The sequence below is a fragment of the Parus major genome, chromosome 3, assembly GCF_001522545.3.
Source record: "Parus major isolate Abel chromosome 3, Parus_major1.1, whole genome shotgun sequence".
NCBI classification, from domain to species: Eukaryota; Metazoa; Chordata; class Aves; order Passeriformes; family Paridae; genus Parus; species Parus major.
Window position 1 is genome coordinate 64,771,908 of NC_031770.1, and position 22,386 is coordinate 64,794,293.

A 22,386-nucleotide genomic window follows, 5' to 3' on the forward strand; every position below is an offset into this window, starting at 1 on the left:
CCCCAAAAGCGTATCCTCTATACAATCCATCCATTAGGGTCTCCTGCTATGTGTGGGCTTTTTGGGGGGACAAGGTAGTATTTTTACAGGCCAGAGAAATGTATAGAAAACTGAGAACTGACTGACTGCATACAGTTGGAGAAAATATGCTCTATAAAAGCAGTAAAGCTTTTCAGGGAGATGAAAGAGCCCTGGCTTGTGTGTATTCAGCCAGTTACACAGTACAGCAAAAACCTCCAGGCGAACAGTTTCATTAAACATTAATTTGTGAAGCACTTCAAAGTTTAGGTTGAGGCGTGCTTCTGTATAATACATGATATTATTTATCATCTAAAAAAGTTGTTTTGGATGCAATTAGGGAATAATCCTACATCTCTCAGCAGTGATTCAATGGAATCCAAGGAGGTCTCACATCATTTAACACAAACATACAGCAGAGGAAGGGCTTGCAAGTCTCTCCCTTTTAATTTGGCAGATCTGAGGGAAAAAAAAAAGTTGTGGGCTTTAAAGCATGGACTTTGATTCATTAGCTTGAACATTTCAAGCTTATCAAAGTAGCTTAGCTCACAGAAGACAGCTAGGAGTTGTTTACACTCATTCATGGTATGCTGAAAAATGGACAAATAGTAACCTTCACAGCAGCACTGGTCAGAAGGTTTTGTGTAGGATGGGTGACCACTCAGCCTTGCTCTCCAGTACCTTCCTCACCCCTGAGCTGAAGCTGCTGTTGCTGCATTAAGTGCTCGGGAGCAGCAAAGAGAAGGTCTTTCCAAGAAGCAGATGACTGAGGAGTGCCCTTAGAGAAGATGACAGCATGGAAGCCAGCATGAAGCAGAGCACCTGTCCCCATGCCCCCAGAGCTCCTCCTGCACAAGCACTGGCTGGGCAGCACAGTCCAGCTGGCAATGCAGGACAAAGCCTAACTGCAAGGCAGCTGGTACCTTGGGATCAGCAATGACCAGAACTCTGCACCCACCCTCTGAGTTTACAGGTATACCTATCTGTCACTACTAGTGAATAAGCATGAATAATAGTGAATTATTTCAACAGTAAAGACAAAAAGATGTCATTGTGTTAAATATATGGGACTATTCAGGGCAGTTATGATTTCACATAAAAGCTGAATTCATGAAATACACAGGAAATCAAATCACCAGGTTATATTTTCTTGTCATTTTTGTCAAGTACTTCAGGAAGCACTTACAGATGTGCAAATGTGTAAGAGCATACTCTTCTATAAAGAATGACCTTCACTTTACCTTCTGCTTGCTTACCAGTCTTCAACTCAGTGCAGCATGCTATGCTGTACAGTTTCTTAGTGCATCTTCATACAAGAAGTCCTAAAAAGCACTGTAATTTCAAGAACTGCTTTGTAGGCCTATTTTCTGTAACAGCTGGATTATTATCCATGTCCCCAAATTCCTCGCTACAAAGCAACTATTTCAGAATCTCATCTAGCTCCTTTACCAGATCAACTACCAAATACCACTGGAAGAGGAAAAAAAGAAGAAATACATAGAAATGTGAATAATTTGTTAATAAGTAGCAGTTACTGTGAAAGAGAGTTCTCACACTGGTGCAATTGAAAAATTTTCCACAATACAGAAAGTTCTAATATTCTTTGCTACTGAAATGGCAAATTAACTGCAGCAAGCCGCCACTGCTGAGTACTAAAATCCAGCTGAGAGAGGGGAGCCCAGCAGCACCACACCTAACACTGCTCTACTGCCACCACCAGCTGAGGTTGGAAGACATCTCTGGAGGTGATCTAGTCCTGCACTCATCCCCACGCACAAGTACTGGTTTTGAAGGAGACTCCACAGCCTCTAGGGGCAACCTGCTCCACTGCCTATGACCACCCTCATAGGAAACCGTCTTCCTGATGTTTCAACATTCTCCTGTATTTCAATTTATGTCCACTGCATCTTAGCCTGCCACTAAGCATCACCAAGAGCCTGGCTGGGTTTACTCCCCCTTCCAGGGTTTACTCCCCTTTCCATCATGCATTTGTGTGTTGGTAAGGTCCCTCCTCTTCCTTTTCCAGGTTGAGCAGTTCTAACTCTCAACCTCTCCTTGTACAACAGATGCTCCACTTCCTAATGATCACATCCTTTTGGTGAACCATGTTCACTAAATCTGCGTCTCTCCTGTACCAAGGAAGTCCAGCTCTGAACACAGCACTCCAGATGTCTCACCAGATCTGAGGGAAGGATCACCTCCCCTGACGTGCCAACACTGTTCCTAACACAGCTTGGGAGACTGCTGGCCTTTGTTGTAGGCTGGATCTAAGTCATCTTGGCACCATGATTCCCAGTGCATTTCCAAAACTCACCTGGACACAAGCTTCCCCTTTCCTGCTGAGCATCCAGGCATCACTCAGATTGCAAAGGCTTCTTCCGCACCACACACTCACTTCACCCTGCTCCACAACAGGGCTGGCAGGAGACCCAGCACAGCTCATGGCTCAGGACTGACTCAGCAGCAGGGAGAGGAAACAAGCTTTTTAGTAGCCAGGAACAAGTTAAGCAAGCTCACAGGGCTATCAAAGAAATATTTTTAGAGTAAATGTTTTACTATGAAAGCTTTCACAAAAGCATCTAAGAAGCTGGAAGTGGTAGATGAAAAATTTTCCCAGTTGTTAACACTACAGAAAGCAATAAAGAAGAGCACAAAATACAACATTTGAAATTCTGTATTTCCCCAGAGTGATGTAGTAACATGAATCAGGCTACAGCACCCCAGCTGAACTTCCAAAAGTATTCATGTATCACCAAAGCCTGTAGAAAGATTATAGTCTTTTATTGATTTATTGTTTTACAGATTCAGCTTTCAATAATAAAGTTCAATAAATCGATTCCCTAATCATAAAAACTCATTTTACACATTATGTACAGGTACCCAAACATGTCACAGCGATAGCACAGACCTTCACACAGAACAAGCTGGAGAGAGGCGCTAAGGGCAAGGACGTACATTCAGAGAGCAGGTCGAGAATACGCACAGTGCTTTTGGCACACCTCACTGAAGACTGCCCACACAGGGACAGTAAAATAATCCCAACTAAGTGATAACGTGGATTAGTTCAACTACATTAATTCCAGGAGGAACACTTAATTCACAATTAAACTAGCCATCAGAAGAGATTTAAGTTGAATCAAATGCAGCTGAACTAATCATTTTAGTTTTATTAAGCAAACCTCTATAGACAAATTCTAGGCCTTGAGATCTGTCTCCAATATTAAACACAGCTTTTTAGCTGAGATATGCAGAAGTTTGAGGACTGAGGGAACTCAGGTATGAGAAGTAGTCTTTGGCAGTTTGATACAAATATAAAAAATACATTATTTTTGAGGGCTAAACTAAGCTTTTCCCATTACTGCCAGCACCAGAACTGCTTCAATGACACAGTAACACTTACATATTGGAACATAAACACAACCTTGCATTTTAATGAAACAAAATTCTTATTACAGATGAACATCAATACTCCAGATACCCTTCAACAGGCTACCCACTCCCCACAAAGAAGTTGAACTTAACACTCAGTGAGTAAACTTGCCCATGTCAATGACAGAGCCCAGGAAACATTGCACAACTGTTCACCTTCTCAGCAATACAGGACCTGGCACACACAAGAGACCAGTCTACAAAGTGTATTCTATGTATTCCAGCTCCTATGAAAAACTATTGTATGTTAAAACCCTTAGTTAATTTATTGAATATCCCTTGCTCTTTTCTGAAATAAATTTACCACAGATCTCTTTCTGTAACTGCAATCTAACCTTAGTATGATGAAAAACCGCAGCTAAGAGTTTATGCAATCTGCTTTATAACATTACATCAAGCAACAACAAGTTAAAATACACCATTTCACAATGAGGCAGACATTCATTTAAAATCTGGCAATTCCCTTTTAAAAACAGTTGTTTTCCCTTGTAGTGACATGGCTATCCCAAAGGAGATAAAGCCAGGCTCAGTTTGAAGAGTAGTGGGGGGGAAACAGGAAACACTTCCAGAATGAAGCATTCAACAGTTCTGCAGCCTGCAGGGTAGAAGGCTGCAGTATTAATGTTTGTCTTCAGTAATACAGATCTAATACATATTGCTTTATCCAAATGCAGCTATAAACTTGCAATTTTAAACTGCTTCCAACAATAGGAATGTAACTCAGACATGCCATTCCATGACGAAGACCATTTAGCCAATATTTCTGCTCCATTATCTCAGTGCTGATGTACGGTAGGGCAGCTTTACTTCATCTTCCTTCTTTGTCCGCTTCAGACTCCCATTCAAACTTCCAATGCTCAGTTTAGAACAAATAAAAATAATAAAAGGCTTAAGCGGACTCCCTTGCTGGGCACACAAGTACAAGCAGCAAATCACATTTAGCCATGGTAGCTGACTCAGCCCATTTTCAAATCTTTCAGCAAACGATGCCAGAGCCTCATCCTGCTTGTTACCTTGTGTGAGCATGTTATGGGGAGAACAGGTATACAAACAATACATAGTACTGTTTATGCTTATTCCCAATGGAAAACTGACCTGATGCTGAGAGATGCTGCATTCACTCAGGGCTGCAGAAATACTTTCATTCCACCACTTAAAAAAAAACAACCAAACAAAACAAAAAACCTGGATAGTGCAATACAGACTGCCTATTCCACTTACCATAGAAGCTTCCATCTCTTTTTATGGAATCTTCTCAGTATTTCTAGACCTTAACACCTACAGCTGGCTTAGTCATCCCAGCCAAGTTGCAGTCCCTATTTTCAGTTAACCAAATCAGCTTCTCTAGAATTCACATATTACAGAGTAAATATATCTGATGATAAACCATTAGCTCTGAAATGCCTGACCATGAAGAATTAAGAAACAAAGATGGGAGTTCTTTCTTAGTTTTAAGGACCTTCACGGCACAGAACTCCTATTTACATTGTCCTGTAGATTTTACAGCACTTAATTCTTGCACGTTCATTTTGACACTTGAATGTCAAAGTGAGGGCAATTCAGCTTTGTTTTAGTAATTGTCTTTTTCAAAGAGGAAATCTGTGAATTCCCCTCCCCACAGATTCTCACGCATTCACACAGACTCTCTAGAAAGGTAAGACACTTTATTGAATTTTTTTGATAAATTAAGAAAGGACTATGAGCCAGACTTATGGGTCGCAGGTGCTTGTAAACAGACATCAATTCCTTCCCACAGAAAGCCTAACTCCATGCACTCAGCCCGAAGTCACTTTCCCCAGCGTTGCTCACAGGCTGCATAGTGATGGAGGGCAGAGAAAAAGTCTTCATAGCTGATGTTTAGGTGGGAAGGCAAAGAACTGAGAAAGCAAGTTAGAAACATTAAAATTAGCTTTTATAAACACCATACTAGTCATACAGCCACTCAGGATTATCACTAAAAGCAAGCTACTGTCTGAATAACCTTGTGAAGTTGTTCTCAACATGGTTACTATCATTCAACTCTAACAACTAAACCAGTCACTCTAAACCAAAGCCTCCCATTAAAGCACACAGGGCCCTTCAAATCAGTGAAAAGCTGGAGCAGCACAGGTGTGCCCACACATTTCAGTGCGTTATAAATGCTCTCAGATTTAAGGAGTTCAGCAAATCTAGTCAGTTCAGTTACTACTAAAATTGAAAAGTAATCCAAAGGTGCGATATTCTTGTATTAACCTGTTTCCCTTACATCCTTAGCTTCCCTGTCAGAAATCTGTAAGCCACAGAAAACCAACAGTGATGTAAGGAACACTGCCAAGTGGGACTGGACCACAGCCTAGATGGAGCCCTAAGTTGTTCCTTAAACCTGAGGCATGAAGCCTGCTGTTGCCCAGTCAGGGCTAAAAAACCAACAATGAATTTCTAACAGGTTTCATTTAATAATTGTAAAATACCCTCAAATCAATCTCCAGATACTTGTTTAGCTGGATCTCCTCTTCTGGCCAGTTCCATAAGTTATGTCATAAAGACTTGGTTAGCTAGACATTTTTCAATCCAGTGTGTTTCACAACATTTATAAGCAACTCACATGATTTCTGTCAGTCTGATGTGCCATGGAAGGAATCCTAATGTGCTGTCCACAGGACCAAACTTCAAGACTAAATCAGGATCAGGAAATCCATTTGTACCTGCAATAACAAGTTACATTAGGTTTTATTAAATTCATCAGAGGACTTGTTTCAGCTCTAAACATTAAGGCACTCTGCTTTTTTACTAAATGCCATTTTTTTTAAAAAATGAAGGTCCCAAGGACAAGTTAACAATTAAAAGCCCAAGAGGACAGACTGGTCTTGCAACACCTGAAAGACCAACTGAGCAAAAGCTTAGACAGCCACTGCAGGCCCAGCTGGACTGTTATTTGTATGTCAGCTAGTTTTCAAAGACTTTCTATGGAAGTAACAGCAACAGTTACATTATTTTGAGTAACAGCAATCAGATAAAACAATCCTGTTTTATCTGACTTGTGCTAGTTTTGCCTTGGCAAACTCCATTTTAGTAGCACAGAACATGCTATACCCTGAGTCTGTCTACTACAGTGCTTACTTAACTATGTGGAGCTGCAGTCAAGTAGAGTAAAAGGACTATTAAGCTTAAAGTTTCACTGAAGAACACCTTGGTATTACAGACCATCAGTAAAAAAACAAAAACACCTTGTTAGAGGACTTGTCTCTCTCAGTATGAGACTAGACAGAAATTTTAAAACCAACTTACTATAAAATTTCAAGGAAACTATTGCAGCTGGAATTGCTTTCTGGTTAGATGAATGAGGAAGAATAGAATAGTATGCCTTTTTCTGTTACTGTGTGGACAACCTGACACATTCTAGGGCAGAGATAGATAATATCGATGAATTCTACTAGGTGCCTACACTCTCACTACCCATACCTTAAAACCCCAGCCAGTTCTTTCCCTCATGAAATCATCCTACTCATCTTCTGAGGGTGAAGGCAATTAGGGACCAAACACCACTACCTCTGTCTCCCTTCCATATACTTCTGTAGTGCCTAAGCTACTCCAGGCTAAAATTGACAGACAGGAAATAGGCTTAGAATGAGTAGTCTGAGTCCAGCTTTCCCTGCTAATTCTAGCAAGTTGATTAGAGCAACATGTGAAAACCAGCAGAGCACCCCAAGGGGACCCAAGAAGCTAAACTGTTCCTCTTGCACCTACCTACCTAGCTCATTGGAAAAGCATTCTAGCAATCATAACCCTATTTTGCTATAATGCTGCAATTAGTCATGATTATTGAAGGTAATTTCTTGTCACCCCTTCCACTATCCATCAGTTCCGCAGGTTAAATGCAAGAGTGCTTATAGTGGGTAATGACTACCTTTAGCAGATAAAGTTTAAATACCTGCTCCAAACTTCCAATGTTACTTCTCAATTCTTTCTTTGTTTTCTTGAATTAAAAAAAATAAACCACTACACAAGAGAGTTTTACAACTTTCAGATTAGTTGTAGAGAAACTTAACTTCGGGAATAACAGAAAAGGAAACTAAGGTCAGATTTTGCTCCACCCAGGTTTTGAAACTGAACCTGGAGATTTTTCAAAAAGTTCACATCCTCCCTCCCCACAGCATCACCACAATAGTGATGATACCTTTTATCAGAGGTAAAGAAGCTATTTTCCCAGGCACGTGCATTTCAAAGGAAGGATGACGTTTTTATATAGGAGTGTCTTATGCCACAGTCCAAATCTTATCTCCAAGTTAAGAAAAAAAATTGCAAAGCAAAATCCGCTTATGCATTCAGAAGCTAGCATGTTAGTATGAAAGAGCTTTGCAGGGAAGCTGTGAATATTTAGAAGTGGGGACTCTGGAGAAAGTGGACAGCTTTACTCATCAGCTGATTCAGTAGTTGAGTACTCTTCAGCTGGTACAGTGGCAGGATCTTCAACACTGCAATGGCTTTTCAAACAGGAAATGACCTTCAGAGAGCCCAGTTAATGGTAACATTTCCTATCTGAAGGAAAATGAAAATGCACACTGTAGTATTACTGCCAGAACAGCCTACTAAACAACACAGTAATGTACTTTCCACTCTGAATCCATTTGTGTACCTAAACGTAGCAGAGCTACAGATAATTTACATGTGGAAGCTCCCTCAGAGCTGCTAGAGTTACAGCAGTCAAGTTTAGCACATGCAAGATACAAGGATTTGGGAGCAGACTTTAAAAGACAAAGGAGGCCAAAAGACTTGCACACTCAAAGGATGGGAATCTGGCAACATCCCTGCTAGGTCAGGAGCTCTGCAAGGGGAAAATAAAGGAATTTTAGAGTTGATAACTCTTCTCCACATAGATTTTACTGGGCAACTTGAGTAGCCTTAATTGATAGTCATGTTCTTTGCTGTAAGGGAGACAGACAGCAAGCAGAGACAATATTAAAATGCAGCTGGCACCTACTTTTCTGAAAACAAGCTGGTTAGCTGAGGCATTGCTCAGAAGAAAGTACTCTTACACTGCAGAAAACTCAAGCTATAAGAATTAAGTGCACAACTGAATTAAGAACAAGAAAAGCCACATGACAAGCTAGAATCATACCATTTTAGGACTAGGCTTCAATAACTGCACCCTAAACATGAACAAAAAGTTTAAAAACTACATTAACAGGTATTTAAATAAAAATGTAAAACTCCAGAGATTTACATAAGACACTATGAATGCAAACTCTCAGAATATAACTGTTCAAGTATTGCTTTTCAGAACATGCTCTCAATTCAGTAATGCACAGATGCTTACTTTCAATACTGTTCCATTAAAAATACACCCAAACTAAATTTGCCTATAAGTAAAACAAAATTTCAAAAGCTGCTGCTAAGTAAGTCATGAAACAATACTTCACCTCCAGCAATGTCCTAAACATTAAGTAAACAAATTAGTAAGTAGCACACTAGTTATAGATATTATCCTTAATTATTAACCAAATACATGAAGCAGCTTGTTTCAAACTTCATCATTTTGACAGACTAAATCTTTCTGTTCTCAGCTTGCATGCAATATTTAAAAAAGGTATCTGCTGATTTATAGATTGGACCTAATACTTTTAATATATCCAGACAGAAGATCCCCAACAAGTTTGAAAAGCTCCAGTTAAGGATCACTGGCCAAAATACATACAACAGGTAACCGTTGTCACTGGTTCTCCATTAGATTAGTGACTGTTCTGAAGAAGCAATTGTTAATTTCCTTTAATTGCCTTTGGGGTATAACGGAATAGATGTCCCAAGTTCTTCTTCAAGTGCCTTATTAAATACATTCAATAGTTCCATTATAGGAAGGTGCAATTCCTACAGGGATGGAATTCAGTTTGAAGTGGCCAAACTGCCATGGAGGTCCATCCACAGAACAATTCATCTGACCACCCACATGAAAAAAATCAGTCTCTGAAGTCCAATTAATGCGAACCACACTACAGTAACATGCCAAAAGACATCCAGGTTCAAGTGTGCAATCTGAAACCTGAACCCTGCTGAGCTAATTACAGCTGCAACTAACATGCATGGATCACCTAGGAAAGCTAAGCAACTCATTACAGCTCCATAGCACCACTAGAAAAGTGGATGCTAATTCTAAACTTCTTCTCACAGGTGTGATATTAAGGCAGGCAGTCCTGCTCTTTTCACAGCTATTGCATGTAGCCACACATCTCACTGCAGAGTCAGTAATCTGCATGAATTAGTAATGAAGACAACTAAGCTAGTGTGTGTTATACAGCAGCAAGAGAACAGCAAGTACTGTATCATTTCCACTACAAGTAGTAGTCAGGCTGCAGGAACAGCTTTAATCACTGTAACTAGATCTGGAGAAAACTCTGCCCATCCATGTTTGCAGCTTGCAACTTGCAGGTAGTTAACCTAAGTTAGAATAGCCTAGTTTTAGGTAATCCCAACAGTACTTTTTCAAAAAGCTCACTGCAGAACATACCACAGAGGCTGTAAACTCTGAAAAGCCAAAACTGCAATTTAGCTTAAGATTTCTGCTAAAGACTTTTTCTGCTTAAAAAAAACAGTTCAAAAGGCAATGAACAAGTAAGAAATTCTTAACAGAAACCTAAAAGCAATAATCATAACTTACTCTAATAGACTAAGCATCAAAATGCATACATTCCAAGCAATAAGTCTACTAGTACCCAAATTGTTACTAGTTGAGTCCTCTTTCCCCTCCATATTATACTTACTACTTAATAAGTTGTCTAACATATTCACATCCAGGTCTGAATGTGTTCTTTGCTGCTGTGCTACCAACTGACAGAAGTTCTGAGCAGCTTTGACTATGTCTGCTTTTCCATCTTCCGGAGACAGCACCTTCAATGTAGATTGGCAATTTAAAACTGAAAGTACAAAACATAGTTTAAAAGCAACAGAAATGTAATTGTTTTGCATGTGCTTTAGTCACAGATACAGTTAAAAGTAACTTGTAGTTTAATTTGTATATTACAACTAGTCACAGATATACCTCACCTGTCTCTTAAGAGAACTGAGAAAGAATTTTCTGGATTTGCTGTGTTACTAAAGCACAAGTTTAAGACAACTGCTTTGAGAAATCTTGTGAGAAGGGGTTTAATTCAGTCTTGAAATGTAGTTTTTCAGGAAATCTGGATTGGTTCTTATGCTGTCAGGCAAAGCACTAAGAAGAAAGGTGCTTTTCTCCTTAAGGATAGTAACTTAAAGAGGTTCAGAGAAAGAAAAATTACCCAACAAACTAATTTCTACCCTAGAAGAGGAAGGTGTTTTTAACAGCTACTGTGTACATTTGAGTGACGCAATGATTAAGCTGGGGGCCTCTCTCAATCTGATCACAGCATCTTGATGCAAGAGCTACAGTAAGCATCTAAGATTTCTACACTGAAGCTTGGAACAAGATAATAATCCAGAATTCATCTATTCATCTGTAATTATATGTGTGACTTAAAGAGGACATTTCACAACAATAATTATCTTAATTCTACACTATTGAGAGGCAAGAGCCTTCCCATACTACATGACTTGCATCATTGTCAGTTCTGGTAAGATACCTAAGAGGTAAACTTGCCAATGAAGCTGAAGGTCACAGAAACTGACTTGAAGTTGGCTTGAAGTTAAGTGGGTTAAACACCAAAGTGTCAACACTTTAGGCTGAAACCAGACTTTTGATAGTTATAACCAGATATTTAAAAATAACATTTCTTCAAACCGCGGAACCTGACTGCAAATGACCACATAGCACAGTCAAGATTCATAAGAACACCTAAAACACCTCTAGCCTAAGCCCCAACAATGAAAATATTTGTTCCTTAATATTGTTTGATGTGCAAATTTGCATCAAATGTCCTACATTAAAAAAATATTTAACCGTATGCCTAAATGTAATACTTATAATTTTGTTTTTCAGAAGTGAAAAGTTGCAGATAATAATAAACTGGAGAGATGTCAGTTTGTTAGCTGAAAACATGAAGCATCTGATCTGACTGTGAAAGCTCCTAAAAAAGAATGAAGAATTTTAAAAGAGAACAGCAAACACCTCTGCTTTTCACAGTTTCCAGCACAAAAGGTTCCTGAGATTTAAACGCACTCTTTACATCAGCAAGTCTGAGAAGTCTTTCAGTAGTTTGTTTGGTGTGAACATAAATATCCCATCTTAGGTAAGTATAGCTAAGTATGCTGGAGTTTAAGACATTAATAGCCTGTCTACCCCATTTTCTGCTGGTTATTTCAACCTTCACAGGAAGGAAAAAAAATAGCATGAAACCTGGTTCTTCCACATAAATGCTAGCATCTAGAGCTAAGTTGTTCATAACACAAGTTCATGTTACAATATTATAGTTTATACTGGAAAATTGGCACAAAGGATTTTGGTATCTGGTCAGGTCTCATAGGAGAGGCAAAACTTGCAAGCAACATTTTAAATGCAGCTAAATGTACCACAACTTGCGCAGTCTTTTCGTAAGTCTTTGAACTATGATGATCTTAAAACGTAAGCGTTGTTTAGGTATTTTTTTACAACATCTACTTAAATATTATGAGTCATAGTTAGGAGAGCTATATCAGCTCATCCCTTTAAGACAAAGGCCTGATTCAAGCACCTGCCTGTGATTTATTATATTTTGAATAGACTTCTAGGATTTGTCTTAGGCAGCAGATAAGCAAATGAGTACTTGCAGCAGATATTACTGTATAAGGAACATCAACCTTGAAACCTACTCCTGCTTTCCACATCTAACTACGTGCAAAAGCTATTATTACCAAGTTTATTTTTTCAACTTGTGCCCTTTACCCTCCTGATGATATTACACCTTGCCATGACAACCAGCAGTCCTGCTCTTTCCCTTTCACCTTCCCACTTTGAGGTGTACGTTTGGAAAGATGGAAGCACACACGTTGTTAACTTGACATTAGTCCCCTTACACTTCAATGCTTTTTCAAGTCTCACCAAAAGAATTCATTTCACTGAAACAGTGGGGAGCAGAGCCACACTGATGCACTGAAGGGGTTGTGGCACAACAGTCAGGCTGAAGGAAAGATCAGACCACCCAGTAATGATTATTACAGCAAGGAGAGATCAATGCTTTGCTGTTAGTTAACAACAAAAAAGCACAATGGAAGTTTAATACTAGACCAGGAAGATTGCATGTTTTCTGGTAATCAGTTCTTAATGAAGAAAAAGGTCACTGTACATAGAAGATTTATCATTGGTATACAGGTATTTAGAGGCATACCAAGCCCCTCTTGTAGTTCATCTTACCTTGACCAGTTTTGTCGTGATTTGCAAATTCCACGGTGTACTTGGAGCAATCTAGTCCCAAGAGTTCTTGCTGCTGTTTTAAAATTTCATCCATTAATCTTGAATTATTCCTCTTGAAAATACCTTTTAAAAAAAACCCAACATTGCGTGTCAGCCAACTCCTATAATGGATGTTACAAAATAAATCTGACACTAGACAAGCAGAAAAAAACTAGCCAGTACTGGTTTCAGACTGGAGTTCACAAGTGCAGATAAGAATTCAAAGTGAATGCTACTGCACATGACTAATTTGAGTGACCTTGGAAAGACAACATGTGCTTTTGTTTTTCTTTCACCCAGCCTGATTTAAACAGCAACTTGCAACTGCGTAAGGGATAGCTTAAGACTTACTTCATTGTCCTTACTATCCTAGAAATAGAGAAAGCAATAATCAGCAAAGAATGACCAAGCCAGATAAACACCAAATTTCTTTAATGCCCACACTGCTTTAGTCTCCTAGTACTTATTGCCACATCCCTAAGGCTGCAGGCTAGCAAAGCAAATCACCACTAAATCAGCATTTCTGATCTCAGTAACTGCCCACTCTTAAGCCATCCAAAAGCTTGGATTTCCTAATAAGAGAATTTTGCAAGCTGTATGTTTCAAGGAGTTCATGCAGTCCCCAAAGCTTTTTTATACTTACATATTTAAGTTAGGCACATTTTGAATACATGAAATCACAAAAGCCTGCTTCAAACATACTTGGATTTTGGTACTAAAATAAATTCTAGGTTTTGAGAAACATAATTCTATTATTTCTAATTAAATAATTTTAAATAAATTTTTTAAAATAAATAATAATTTTTAAATAAAAAAATTTGCCACAGCAAAATCTAAATATTACAGCTTAAATATCTACAATCCAAAAGCATGGCTAGGTATATTCACTCAGGAACTGCATAATGCTTTTATCACATGTATTCAGAGGTTTCTTACTGAGCTTCATTCAGAAATCTTATGTCAAACACTTCCGTTGACCAGTCTAAAAATGCCCACAAATTAGCAAACTAATCTTACAATGCAGACAGTACAAAAGACAATGTAAGAAACACAATTTCATGATCAGACTTAGGATTCAGTACCACAACCTGACTATAGGATCTGGAACTGCTACAGCAGTTCCCACATTGGTCAAACTGTATAACTGGATTAAGACCATAATACACGAGGAGTTAGTTTGCCATGTGAAGTGATACAATTAATTTATTTAATATGCTAGCCTTTAGGCCTAACGAATTAGAACTTTTCTACAGGCTTCATCAGAGGTTTTAATAGGTGGCAAAGTATTTTTCCTCTCATCCTGGATACTGCCTGTAAAAATAAACTATTTGATTACAGAAGTGTTAGTGATGTTTATAATGGATTTCACGTGTTTATGGAAAAGCAAGTTGTGGTAAGGCACAAACCTCTACAGAAAAAAAGTGTGTTAGAATACTTTCACTAAGTTTAAACTAAAGTTAAATTGCTGCTCTTTGTGTTCCTGCTTTCTGGGGTATACTTATACATAACAGAAACTGAGGATGCTCCTTTAAATAATATAGTTTCATACAACTCTGGCTTAGTCTGTTTTGTGCTGGGGTTAGCAAAGATTGTCTTCCTTACTCCCAAGGTCAGCAGCAGTGCAGCCACTGCAAGTGCTAATCCTGCACCCTCTTCAAGGAAAATCTGAACAAGGCTGCATGTGCCTCACCATTAAGAGTCACTTGACTTCCATACAGTTTTAGACATGAGAAATAAAACTATGTTCAATATCCAGACAAACATGTGACATAATTATGAAAGGCTCCCAACCTGGGAAATAAGCTGCTGCTCTTCTTCTCCTTTTCCACCCAACACTAATGGTATCAAATCCCTTCTCGTGCAAGGTTTTTGCCTACTCCTGACAAAGACTGGAAGAACTAATTTAAGATTCCACACTCCAGCTCTTAAGTAAATTAAGACACTGAGGACAAGTAGAAGAACTGACCAACCTGTTTGCTTCTCAGTAAAAAGAGACATCAGATAATGGAATGAGTCCAGCTCCAAAGCGAAGGTTCTTAACACACACAACAGATACAGAAGACTTGCTAAATAAATGTGTTCTTAAGATTTATCTGAGTATCACCCTTCTATTCTGCTCATTTATCTCACCCACCCCCTCAGCTGTTCAGACTTACAGACTGCATGGCTCTTGGAATAGTGGTTTAACAAATAGGAAGCTACTGTAGTTGTACCACATAGTTGCAGTATGCCTTCCTTGGAAAAGGCCTCCACACCTAAATTCCCACTGATCCACCAACCTTGACACATACACAGTTTTCCTGAAGAGAAGATCCTGAAGCACAGCAGAAGGCAGTAAAAATTCAGACTAACTCAGATCTTAATTAAAAACCAACAGCATTTGGGAATACTCCTTCAACATTTGTCTCTCAGTCAGTGCACAAGAGACTTATGAATGCTCATCACTGCTAACACAGTCCTGCCAAATGCAACGTTCACAGGCCAAATTCATATTCAACTTCAATAATTTTACATGGTCGTGACTCAGCTATATTCTCCTTTCCCTTACAGTAACTCAAAACCCCATTTATCTACAAGACTCATTTTTTTTTTTAAACTTTGTAAATGCACCCAAGTTAGTTCTGGGAGATGCTGTTGCTTAATTTAAACATGACAAATATAGCAAACAAGTGCATGAGTAGGCCAACTCAGTAGCAGAATTATGTGTTCCTCGGCAGTGAAATTTAACTCTTGATTCACTGTTACCCTTCAATTTTGTTCACAGCCTTCCACACAAGCGAAAGCAAGTCCATAATGTAATTTTAACATTATAAAAAATTATGGTTTGACAAAGGTCCATTAAGTTTTAGCAACAACTGTTTGCTGTTAAATGAAAAAAAAATGCAGCACTACTCTTATTTCTAATATGGAACATAAACATGAAATTGTCACTATTATTATCAGAAGATTTTCTGGTTTTGAAAAGCAGAAACGTTTGTTCAGTCAGAACACTTACAGCTTTGCAAGCTGGTGCAAATGTGCAAATTCCTGCAAATGAAGTGTTCTAAGAATTACATGTATTTTAAGCACTAAAATTCCCAAAGCAAAAGGGTATAAAACTTCCTGTCCTGGTTTCTTTTAATTACTGAGAATTTGTGAGCTGTTTTCAGGAATACTACTTGTTTTTGTAACACAAACTGCAAGCATGGTGTCAGTCATTTGTTGCTGTTAGAGCTGAGGCAAACCAGGAGTGTTACAGCTTCCTGCAGCAGTCCTCATTACACAGGTCTTTTCCAGGGCACACACCTTTTGTTCAGATTTACAGCAGCTCAGCTACAAGCCATGCCCCTTTGCTTGCAACCATAGTGTTGCAGTATTTTAGGGTTAGATATTGACAAATTAAGTTTGTAATTAAGATATTGCAAATTCAGCAGGTGTTGAGGTGACAAGGATCTTGAATTGGAAATGAAAAACTGACACAACAAGAAGTATCAGAGAAGAAGAAACACCAAGTGATATCAACCATTTGTTTGTCTGACTAAACTACCACAGCCACCACCTGCTAACGCCCTTAATAAGGCCTCAAAGTTGCACATTCTTAATTGCCTTGCTTTTTAAAGCAGCAGAATCTGGTAAAACACAGAAAAAGAATTAGCTCTTCCTTGCAAGAGAACTCCGCTTACCAAAGCGGAGTCTAGTAAAGAACCTATCTCCACAACATTTCAGTTATTTGCTTTCTCAACTTCTTTGCAGTGCTGACAAGGAAAGAGTAATCAGAACTTGTAATTGTTATCATGTACTAACACTTTAAGAACATCAAATAATAAGCCACTTCAAAGAATGCACATGCAAGAAACTGTTTTAATACACGAACAACTTTTGCCTACATCCTGTTGGATCATGCTGGCTGATAACAGAGGAAAGCATGGCCATTACACTGGACCTCACACGATAAGGAAAGCTACAAACAAATACCTCCTTTATTCCAAGAGTCTAGGAAAAAAAGCAATCTGATTCTGAATGTAGCTGAAGTCACTTAAATTTCAGTCAGATTAAAGCCATTTAAGACAGCACTAACCAAACAAAGAATTTGACTTAGAACTGAGAACTTCACAGGTGACCATTCCTTCCACATTCTTCTTGGAGGGACATTCTGCACTAAGAGAATAGGAGCTCATCAGCAACTGAAGGAGACTACACCTCTTTCATATTTTCCATTCCTTTAAGCAGATTACCTGTACAGATGAGTGTTATCCCTTTAATAAATGTGGTCTGATAACTCCTCTCAACTCAACATCAAAATGCAACTGCTGAATGTGAAATTTCACATGGATGAAGGCCCACAGTAGATGCCGTGTGACATTGGTATCTCACAAGTGTTCCAGTGACATAAAACCACAACACAGTCATCTTGCCCAGTAAAATGAACATGCTGCACACACAAAAGATTTTATCGATTGATCAAATCAGCTGAACTACCAAGTAATCTAGAAGAGACTAGAAGCCTACTTTGTGGCTAATGAAATAATTTCTTTTGCATACTCTAGCCTTCCAAAGAGTTTTTAAGATAAAAGCAGTCAGAAGCAAAGCAGTTCACTAGAAAGCTATAGCCAGGATGAGTAACTCCAAATTTTCAATACAGTCACACTGTGGGCTTTAAGAAACCTTCAGCCTGAAGCATCTATCTAGGAGTCCAAAGTACCCATATGTCAAAATTCAGCAAGCTCCCAAAAAACACTCTAGAGTTGTCCTAAACTACATCAGGAAAGCTTCACAGAAGTAATACTCAATCAAACTCTCCCAAATGGCAAAACAACTACCAAAAGGAAGTTAAAGTATATAGCACTAGTAAAGGCTTCTGCTCCCCAGAAGGTATTTTAAGTGCTATTATATGATTGTATTATCAATGTCTTCTGACTGCAACAATGCTGCAGTATTTCCTCAGAGATAAGGTCTTGACAAGGATGGCTGGATTTCTGCCAAGTAATAGGACTGGCAATACCAAAGTCAACAGAAATAAATTCTTGATCAAAAGCCTGAAACTTTAGTTTGCATCATTTAACCCAGGTGCGCACAGCAGCATTAAGTTTATTATGGCTTTGTCATGCTGCACATCAATGAAAATTGAAAGAGCTTCCACACACCAGGGGCAGTAATGCCAGGCTTCCTTGGGCCCCTAAGCATGCTGAGGCAACAGAGAAAGTCTTAGTTCTGAGCCCTGCACAACTCCAGCCAAGTTGCCTTTACAGTTACTGGTGCAGCTGCTGCAACAGAATAGTGTTAGATGGAATGCAGCTACTTATTTTGATGCTGCAGAATACATGAACAACCTTCTCTTTTGTAATTTTTAACAAATATAGAAATTCATTACTATAAACAAATCTTATCTAGCACTTCTGTGAAGAACTTCATGCTTCCCTTTCCTCCTATAGAAGAGGCAATTAACCTAAACTACTATATGAAAATATTCTGAATTTAATCCTTCTGCAGGAAGGATTCTTGCAGAGAAGGAAACCATGGAAGCCCATGCTTGTAAACAAGGTTTCCTGTTGCAATCAAAAGAATCTCAGTAATACAGATACGCACTGAAGGAAAAGAAACATACACCTCACCACAGCTAACAGTGATCCAGAGCACTCATAATTAGTTTTCCTTCTCCACCACAGCCAGCACTAGTGGGGATTCTGACAAATCAATAGTTGGTACATTTGTATGAACACAAACCCTCAACAGAAGCAGCTCAGCAGCCCAAAAGCACCACTCACTATCTGGAGTGAAACAAGTGCACACTGTAATTAAGGGTCATCCCCTGCTACTGATAAGGACAAGCTGTACCTGACTTTATTCACCTTCACTATTATCAGTGTTAGTGCTGAGAGTTACAGACTCCACCACCACTGAGCACCGGATTTAGCAACAGCTGCAACATCCTACTTAATGACAATGGAAATGTTGTATGCTCAATCAAGACACCCTAAGGAGCTTAGCACCAAAAGAAAGGCAGCATATGTGCTATTACCAGCAGTTACCATATACTGCTCTCTGAAACTGAAGTCAGTCTAAAAAGCTCAGCTGTGCACAAAACAGTTGTGGCTGCTATCCTGGACAATCCACTGAACACGTGTGTGGAACATGATGTATAAAGGCAGGCTATTCTAATCAACCCTGGAAATTTGGTACAAGACACAGATTTAAAACACTTCAGTTGCTCTGCCTTCTTCAATTTTGCTCCAACAAACTGAAAATCAAGCTAGCAGTTAAACTAGCATACTCTGGTATCAGAGAAAAACAGAAGAACAAGCTACTGAAAAATGTGTTTTGATACTGAAATCATGAGGTAATAGCGATATTTTCAGATCTCAGAGGTGACAACAAAATCTCTTAACATGTAACTTTAGAATACAAAATTGAAATCCACACTCATCACACAACTTGCACTTAGAACAACAAAAACAACCAAACTAAAAAGAAAAAAAATCCCAACACCAAAACAAAAAATAACATCATCACAACATGGAACAAAAGTGAACAATTTACATATGTGACTTTAGAATGAATGAAACAATACATGGATACAGCAGCAAATGACCCTTTTTTTTTTTTTCTGAACTGCTAAGAGTATCAGCTTTTCAGGGGACAAAGCCTTGTAATTTCTGGTCATCATATTTAGTCATCTAACAGTCAATCTTAGATCAAACTAAATTTCAACACATGCTGGAGAAGCAGTAGTAGGTTCTCAAAAAAGAATGTTTCAGACACTGCTACTCCTCTGGTTCCTTACTGTGAGACAGGAGCTCAGCAACAGGGGCTACCTAAGCATTGTCTGGTGCCTTCTCCCTCCTCAGTGTTGCACAGTAAGCAAGATGAAAACCAAGACGACCAAGAAACATGATTCTCAGCTTGATCTGTTCATCAGTTCAGTTCTCATACGTATAATTTGTGGAGCACAGTGCTGGAATCTAAAAAGGATCTAAGCACATATGTAAGATTTTAGGCAATATTGCCCATAGCTTATTTGAGGTTTGACACAAGTTAAATATCCCGTACAATAAAAATGTCTCTCTTCAAGCTATAAGGGAAACTCTCTCTCTCTTCCTTGGTACTGCTAGCTCTGCAGCATTTCACCTGGTTGAATGCTTTCCAAATTGGGAGTAAAAACTGACAACATATAAATGACTTCTCAGAAGGTGCTGTTCTCTGTGTGCTTGAGATGTTATGCAAATAGTTTATATCATTCTTTGACTTCCAAACGAGGAAGTGCTCTCCCTCTGAAATACAACATAACCGAGCTCCACAACAGCCCTGCACAGATGGTCAGTTTAAACTGCTAAGTGACTGGTAATAAGCCCAGTTTCTCATAATGATCTTAGAGAATTTAGTGAAAGTCAAGTCTTCTGAGTCTTTTATCACATAGGCAGGATCAAACATGAAACAGAACTACAAGTAGTGATGGTTTGAAACAAAGCAAAAAATTTTAAAAAAATCACAAATGTCTATGCTCGAGGAAAGGCCTGTAGACCTCAGATGCTTTTGCACACTTGATGACAAAAGATTTCACCTACTTATGTGGGATGCACTGCTGGGCATTTTCTTAAAGAGTACTAGAAGACAACTGTACTTGTAGCCTGGCATAAATCTACACAGTTCACCTGACCTGCAGGACACCTCTAAACAGCCATTGGAAGTGGCTCAAAACAAGTTGACGCCTGGTCTCCTACAGTCTCACCCCTCACAGCAAGAGTACAGGGATCTTCAGAATGAAGATTTTTTTTCCTCTGCAGAGGACAGAAACAGGACACAGTCCATGTCATATATTGCTAGCCCTTCTGAGTTGACAACTTGTCCAATACAAGTTAGAGATCCTATCTCAACAGCTTGACAGAGAGTATCACCAAAGAATATCCTGAATATGGCTTGTTTTAACTCCCCACTAGGAAAGGATAGGCATGAGGAAGCCAGATTTGTTCCATGATTTCCTCACAGTATGTGAAATCCAAACTCTGAGAGCTTATCTTTATGATAGTCAGTGACGTGGAATCAACTTACCTCCAAGAGCCAGAGTTCAATGGTCTTACACCTGAGACCCAGTAATAAATAAAATCACACAGCAGACTTGAAAAAACACCAGAGCTTCCAGAAACACTGGCTCAACTCAAGAGTCAACTCAAATGCCAAGCAGCACCAAATGTGGATCACGTAATTTAACTTCACAATACAGACAGCACGCAGGACATACATGCTTAGGTTTAACCATTCATCCATCCTGTTTCTTCACACAGGAGTACATGAGAATAGAAGGCTACTTTCATTCATCCACTCGTGGAGGTTCAGCCCTAGCTCATAAACCGCACTCATAAGAGCAGGTAGCCTGAAGCTCTTCCCTACTGACAGTCCCTGCCCTACACTTTCAGATGTCAGCGGTTCCTGTCAACCCCAGGCTGTGGTTGGGTCGCGGGTCATCGCGACACGGGAGCCGGGCCACAAGGGCCATTGGGCCATGTCCCAGGTCCCCCAGTGACAGAAGCTCTGAAGTGGCCAAACAGTTCCAGCGGATGGGAAAGGAGCTGCCAGCAGAGAGGTTAGCACCGGACTTGAGAAGACCCCAGAACAGCGCGGCCCTCGGGCTCCACGCCAGGAAGCGCTCCCAGAACGGGCACCGCCCGGGACGGGGACTTGGGGCACCGCGGCCGCCGCTCACCGTTATGGTCGTAGACGCTGACGTAGGAGATGCCCACGGCCATGCACCACACGACCAGGCTGGCCATGTCCGCGTAGCTCGGCTCATCCTCGGTCACCACCAGCCCCACGTGCACCGGCAGCTTCCGCAGGGCGCGCCCGTCCGCGCGCCACCGCTGCCGTCCGCGCGCCGCCGCGCCGTGCGCGGGTCCCCGCCGCCGCCAGGCCGCGCGCGCCTCGCGGAACCCGAGCGCGCGGGCGGCGGGTGCCAGCAGCGCGCAAGAGGTGGCGGCGGCGGCGGCCGCGCGGCCACGCAGGCACGCGAGTAGCGCGCGCTGCAAGCAGAGCAAGGCGCGCACCAGCGCGTGCAGCGCGCGCCACGCCAGACCGCCCGCCCCGCTCATGGGACCGACCGACAAGAGCGCGCGGGGCCCGCGGGGGAGCGGCGGGGGAGCCTCAGCCGCTGCGCGCCGCCCGCCTCGCCATCCTCTCACGGAGCCCGCGTCCCCCGCCCGGCAACCGCCAGCGCCGCCATCTTCCCGCCGCCCCGCCTGATCTTTCACCTCTCAACCCGCCACACGCGAGCCACCCGTTGGCCGCCGGGCGGGACAACGTCGCTTCCGGAGCGGAGCGACGAATGACGTGGCGCGAGAGAAGGGGAGGGCGGGGCCAGGGCAGGAGGCGGGGCTGGGAACGGTGGGGGGCGTGGCCGGGAACGGTGAGGGGCGGGGACGGGAACGGTGAGGGGCGGGGCCGCGCCCCCTGGCGGCCGCTGCTGGCGATGGCCCTGCGGGGCCGGCGGCGGGAGGGCTCCGGGGCGGGGCCGGCGGCGGGAGGACTCCGGGGCGGGGCCGGGGCGAGAGCTACACCCAACCAAGCTCTGCCCATCATCCCCGCTTCTTTCGGGAGCCCATCTGCAGACGCTACCTTGCCTATCCCAGCCTTGCTGTGCCTGGTGCCCGCAGCGC

At 41.0% G+C, this 22,386-nt stretch overlaps 1 protein-coding gene across 1 annotated transcript; it reads right to left on the reverse strand.

Moving 5' to 3' along the window:
- Positions 1-2,780: 2,780 nt before the first annotated feature.
- NUS1 (NUS1 dehydrodolichyl diphosphate synthase subunit) lies at positions 2,781-21,974 on the reverse strand. Its single transcript, XM_015622487.3, has 5 exons — positions 21,441-21,974; positions 12,725-12,847; positions 10,182-10,334; positions 6,032-6,131; positions 2,781-5,324 (listed from the first exon to the last, which is right to left on the reverse strand). Exons 1-5 carry the CDS (start codon positions 21,820-21,822, stop codon positions 5,234-5,236), a joined length of 849 nt encoding a protein of 282 aa, XP_015477973.1. The 5' UTR covers positions 21,823-21,974; the 3' UTR covers positions 2,781-5,233.
- Between the last annotated feature and the right edge of the window lie 412 nt (positions 21,975-22,386).

Excerpts from the sequence above, each read along its gene's own strand:
- NUS1 (XM_015622487.3), bottom strand. The coding sequence starts at position 21,822 with ATGAGCGGGGCGGGCGGTCTGGCGTGGCGCGCGCTGCACGCGCTGGTG. Across the intron at positions 12,848-21,440 it reads CAGCGTCTACGACCATAACG|GTATTTTCAAGAGGAATAAT; the intron begins GTGAGCGGCGGC and ends TTTTTTTAAAAG. Across the intron at positions 6,132-10,181 it reads GTTAGACAACTTATTAAGTA|GTACAAATGGATTTCCTGAT; the intron begins GTAAGTATAATA and ends TTGTTATTGCAG.